This window comes from Mizuhopecten yessoensis, unplaced genomic scaffold (genome assembly GCF_002113885.1).
Source record: "Mizuhopecten yessoensis strain PY_sf001 unplaced genomic scaffold, ASM211388v2 scaffold3621, whole genome shotgun sequence".
NCBI classification, from domain to species: Eukaryota; Metazoa; Mollusca; class Bivalvia; order Pectinida; family Pectinidae; genus Mizuhopecten; species Mizuhopecten yessoensis.
In genome coordinates this window covers 1,023,141-1,029,170 of record NW_018405136.1, presented here as the reverse complement: position 1 = coordinate 1,029,170, position 6,030 = coordinate 1,023,141, and the positions used below count along the sequence as shown (strand labels likewise).

The following is a 6,030-nucleotide window of genomic DNA, read 5'->3' as shown; positions in this document are numbered from 1 at the left end:
GGCAGCTGAATAAGGGGCATCACAAAGTGGGTCCAGATTGTAGCCTAGAAGAGGGGGTTAGGGGGGCAAAGCCTCACCCCCATTGGTAGCTGTAGAATTTTAAATCAATGACAGAACCAGAAAAGGTTAGTTAGCCCCTGGAAGAATTCTTGGGAGAGGGGCAGCTGTTGTTCCCTGCAGGCTAGTCATAATAGGTATCAAGACACAGTTTTACAGTGATTAACAATCCTGTAATAATAAACCAGAACACTAAAAAATGCTGCCGAGATCATTTGAGTATCTAAATGGAGTAAATTGAAAAAAAAAATGTATTTAATAAATGTTATACTATAAATGTAAATATATATGTCTATTTTAATTTTAGGTTCAAATTAGATTTTATTTTCCCAGCATCTGTTAGGAGGGATGCCAGGTTTTGGGGGCCCTGGGTTGATCCCTTAAACATAATATAGCCTCACGCAGGAGGCCTCTTTCCCTTCATTCAATCTTTTCTTTCATTTGTTCTCTCACAAAACCACTCATTCAATCCTTTATTCTCATTCATTCCAATAATATTATTATTTAATTTAAATCATATATCAAATTCTCCAAAGCATTTTCTTATATTCATATACAAATATTGACAGTGCATACATAATTTATGATTACATTTAAATATAATTCTATTAGTACATCAGTGTTAAAAAAATGTATGAAAATAATTTTGAAAAAGATGTATGAAAATAATTTTGAAACAAATAAAGTCAGTACTCTCACTTTAGCACTTATTTAGAATAAAACACATGTACATCCAGCTGTTGACTGTAAAGATACAAAAATTATGATTTTTTTACTGTATATTTCGGTTTTCATTTCAGAAACAAAATGTGCCAAAATTTAGAGTGCGGGGGAAATTAGAGACGTCAACTTTGTGTATCACCACACCACTGAAAGGGGAGGTAAGTTTGTTAGATCACATCCTATCTGTCAGTAATGAATTGTTTTTCTAAAAAAAAATGATTATCTCCCCTACCAACATAATTATTTATTAATCTCTGAAACCTCCAATAAGGGAGATCTCCCCCATTCCACATTACCAATGAGGGAGAAAGTGCGTTAAACACGACTGAAACTGCTTTGTTCGATTTATCTTTCCCTTTTATGTATCAAGATAACTCCAAAAAGCATTCATTTGATTCAGACACACCTGTTATGATCATTATACACACTCTGCTGTAAGTAATTTTTTTTGTCGAAATGAAGGAGTCTTTCTCGTAATGAGGGAGGGTTAACAGCTATGGACATGATATATGAATTGAGGGCCCTTAGTCTAAAAACATGATATAGACATCATTTGACATGACACGTTCAGAAAGGAAGGGGCTGGACGCTGGATGCTGGGCACTGGACACCTTCCTCCGCTACTACTAACTACAGTTAATTATGTATGGTTTGTGTTAACAGTTGATGGTAGATAGCTGTGAGTCTCAGATCAAATCTATAGAGATACAGCTGGTCAGGGTGGAAACTTGTGGCTGTGCGGAGGGATACGCCAAGGACGGTAAAAAATATTTCATTTTTTCTAGTTTTTTTTACTAGAAAAAATATTTAAACCAGTAATTTTGTTTAGAGTTAAATTGATTATGATGTTAATTTATAAAGATGTGACAAAACCAGATAATTTAAAGAGAATAAGTGTCCCTATGTTAAAGAAGAAAGTTTATTTTGTGAAAATTTTGAAAATTCAACTTATACTCATCCCTCATGTGGGGCTGGGTGGACATGCATGGGGGTTCTTAATGTAGAGGAAAGTGGAATACCTTGATAAACTCCATGTGGTTCATCCTCGATACCCAGGGGTTACGCTCCCTTTCGCTCTCTACACCCCTGGAATATGTAAATGCAATATTGAAGGCACGATGATAGCTGTTTGATTGGTCTTAGGTAAAAAAGAACTGGCCAATCGCTAGGCTGATACTTGTCCTTTGAAGATTACAAAGGAGAGACGCCCAACTTCAAACCCTGTCAATTTTTACCGTTACATAACCGCGAGATTCTTTTGATGTACACCAAAGGATCAAACTAGTCTTCTTGTCTCATCCACAAGGTGACACACTCTGAGCCTTCAATATTGCTGTGACATATTCAAGGGGTGCATAGAGCGAAAAGTGAGCGTAACCCCTGGATATCGATGATGCATGTTGTCAGGCAGTTGACCCAATACCTACCTTTTCAAGTCAGATCGGGGATCGAACCCTGACGAGTGAAAGGTGAATGTGCTTTTCGCTGAGCCACCCAACCACCGACTGTTGGGTACGTGGTAGTTCTGACAGTTCCACTTTCCTTTGATGACAAAATATTTCAGTCATTAGATTAGGATGTATTATTTTACTATTTCAGCTACGGAAATACAAAATATACAGATTGCTGACGGAGACGTGTGCCGAGGTATAGCTATCCCCATACACATGGTCTTCCCGCGTCTCTTCACCTGTCCAACACTGTCTACAAACAATTTTAAAGTTGGTAAGTCTATATTTAGTAGACCACGCACATTTTTTCTCAATTCTCATTGGTTGAATCATAATCACGTGGAGGTCGGTGATTTTTGATATTGATGCGATGTTACTATTTTTAGAACCAGTACGTCAATATTCCCTTTATGACCTCGTTTCAATAGTAATGTCACAAAGCTCTCTGCCAAATGAAGCACTTTCCTCCGTACAATTTCAGCTTTCTGTGAATTGTATTGTTGCGGTAAATATTAATTTGCTAGATTGTGTTTTTTCTGTAAATATGTATAGGTATATGGTCCTAAAAACAGTTAATCCTACTTCGACTTCATCTCAGTTCATATCCATTTCTCAGGTCCATAAAACCACATATTCACCTCAACAAAAACTACCCATGATTGATAAGTGTGTAAATGCAAACATTATAAATACTCATTTTGAAAGCACATTTGGATAGAAAAGAAAAAAAATACATATTATAAATCAAACAATAGTCTGAATTGACCTGTGAGTATTAAAAAATCTCCAATAGATAGCTCACCGTCTCTGCTAACATAAATTATCATAAATTTACAGTACTGTTTGTATAGACTCAAATTGTTTTATGTGAAACAACTTCTTTCTAATGTTTTAAAGTTCAGCGTGTTCCTCCATTGGCACATGTATGTATGTGTGACAAATAACTAACATCCTTGCCAACTGTTTTACTGTTTGCTCAGATTTGACCATTTAGTGCATTGATTGAATAATTTTAAATTTCTTAAATGTGCAGAATACTTCAACTGATGTATAAGATTCACAGATTTTTTAAAATTTTATTGCTTTTTATTTCAGAGTTTGAAATTAACATTGTAATGGTATTCCACGATGACCATCTTGTGACGGAGAATTTCCCAATTAAACTGACGAGGTTTTAGTGAGCGGAGATCATCATGAATGTGTGACGTGTGTTAGAATGAATGTGTTGTAGCGATACGAAAGGACGTTTGAGTACGACTGTACTGAACAAATAGAAAAAGATAACAACTTTCTCTGTTAGAGGCAAGTAAAGGACTTGGTGCTGTGTATGACAGAATACCACAGGTGTGAAGTTTTCCTCTAAACTGAAGGCCGACCCTTTTCCATTATATAGTGTTAACTATTTGCAGTGTATCAAGAAACACAGCATCCTCGAAATCCGAGGATTTGGGTCTCGATATACGTATCATCTCTAGATCTGCGCCCCGAGAATATGTCATAACAAATTCAAAGGTTCACGTTAAGCTATTCAATTGGTTTCAGGTTTGATATTTTGACCAATCACTAGGCAGATATACCTGTCCTTTGTAGATTACAGAGAAGCTACACCCAACTTTAAAGCTTACAACAAAGATATCGGGTTAGTCTACTGTACTGTATTATTTGCTTAACCCTTTCACCCCTATATATGTAACTTTAGTTTGACTCTACCATGCATTGATATGGATGAGTCCATTATGGTCTACAGTGGTGAAATGATTTTGTCATGACATATTCAAGAGATGCACAACAGATATTTCAAATTGTATGTATGTACAAAAATGTAAGTAGGAATTTACTAATGAGAAGGGTATATCAAGGAAGATAATTTTTTTTTTTTTTTTTTTTTTTTTTTTTTTTTTAANGTAATTCGTTATTCCAGAAACCAAATTGTGAAGATTATCCAAACATGGTTCTTTTGTATATGTATTTTTGAAAGGATGTTTCATTATTACATTTCAAATATGTGCAATATAAATAAAAAAAATGATTGAAAACATTTGTGCTTTCTTGGTTTTTTAGGTCACCTGAGACAAAGTGACCTATTGCGATCGCCTTTTATCCTGTGGTGTCCGTCGTCCATCGTCTGTCGTGCATCTGTAAACAATTAACATTTTCGATTTCTTCTCCAAAACCTCTGAACCAGTTTCAATGAAATTTCGCAGAACCCTTCCATGGCCAAAGGTCAACAAAAATAGTGGCCGATTTTGTCCCCAGCCCCCAGGTGCCTGAGGGGTGGGGCCAACAAGGGTCAAATTGACTAAAATTTCAAAAATCTTCTTCTCAAGACCCACATATGGTAGAATCAAATACTCTTCATAGATGGAAGGGTCTTGAGGTTTATGGCCGTAGGGTCTCACGGTTACCCCCTGGGGAAGGAGGGGGGGGGGGGGGGCAAAATTTATTATGGTTTATAATGGCAAATGATACTGTGAATATGACATGTTAATAACTTGATTGGAATTATAACCCTGAGTTGACAGTTTGATACTTTGAAAATTTTGAGCCAGCCCTACCCCCAAGGGCTGTACGGTGGGGCCCAAAGGAGTCAGTGTGCTAACATTTCTTCATTTTCCTTGTTTAGAATCAGAGGTGCTAGTTTCAAATACTTTTTAGCCTTAAATATGTTTGCTAGTTATTGAATAAGGTGGTTTTATTGTTTTTTTTCACTTTGAATAACATTTCTGTTCGTATTAAAAACAAAATCAACTCTCTGTATAAATATATCAGGTGACCGTTAAGGCCCATGGGCCTCTTGTTTATTTTTACATCTCGGCATTGTTGAGAACTTTCGATATGTGACTTAATATAATCAGAGACATATGTAATTTATGTCTCTCATATAATTGTAGTACTTTTATGATGCAGTACTATTTTGGTCATTTTACCTTAAAAAAGCAACAACCAGAAGAAAAGTTAATGGTTATCTCGTTACCTCATTCACCCCTGGAATTACATAATGAACTATTCCAACCTTTGAATTGGAAGAGATCAAATGTGTCTTCAGTGGTGAATGAGTTAAATATACCATATATATTTCACTTGTTTGGCAGAATATACAGATTTTTGTCTTTTCTTTTTATGTTCACTCAGAGACGTATATACGTTTCTGGTTCACTATAATTACTTCCGAGCAAAAAGTAAGGAAACTGCCGAGGTTGATAAGCGTTGGGTTTATTCCCCTCTATCACAGACTTAATCTAATTCCGTGCCTCTACAAAGTATTGCCCTCACGTAAGATGTCTCTTATTCGCCATTACCCATGTATATTCACTTAGCTGTGGTAAAAATGATTAAAAAATGGCATATGAATACCGATGGTTTCATGCGTGCTTTGTACTCTTAAAACAATGTGGCGGTATTCTGATATACCCTTGAAACATGTATGGTTTTCAACGGGAAACCATATGATATCCCCTGTCTCTTATTGGACATAGAACCTCCATACTCTGCCCATGTTTTTAAACTACAAATAGAAAAAAAATTATAACTATAGTATCACTAAACTATCTTAAAATGGTCTCTACTACTATAAAAAAAAGATATGCACATATACCTATACTTGTACCTTAATAAAACAACATCATAACATATGGCTAACTGAACCGAATATTTTTGTATTGTACACTTTAAAGATAACAGTCTGCAGCATTCCCACAAAATTTCTAGACCAATCGCTATCAGAAAAAAAAAATCAGCAAAACACATTATATTGATCTTTCTAATCGTTTTGTGCATTCCTTGTTTCCAAATACTGCAT

General features: G+C 35.6%; 1 protein-coding gene across 1 annotated transcript in view; it reads left to right on the top strand.

Annotated features, from left to right (window-relative positions):
* Positions 1 to 3,722, top strand: part of LOC110447781 (Down syndrome critical region protein 3-like) — a 9,498-nt gene extending 5,776 nt beyond the window's left edge. Inside the window, exons 6-9 of the mRNA XM_021493688.1 lie at positions 858 to 938; positions 1,444 to 1,540; positions 2,380 to 2,505; positions 3,327 to 3,722. Coding sequence (XP_021349363.1) covers positions 858 to 938; positions 1,444 to 1,540; positions 2,380 to 2,505; positions 3,327 to 3,409 — 387 coding nt within the window. The 3' untranslated portion in view covers positions 3,410 to 3,722. The remainder of the gene's footprint in view (positions 1 to 857; positions 939 to 1,443; positions 1,541 to 2,379; positions 2,506 to 3,326) is intronic.
* Positions 3,723 to 6,030: the final 2,308 nt, after the last annotated feature.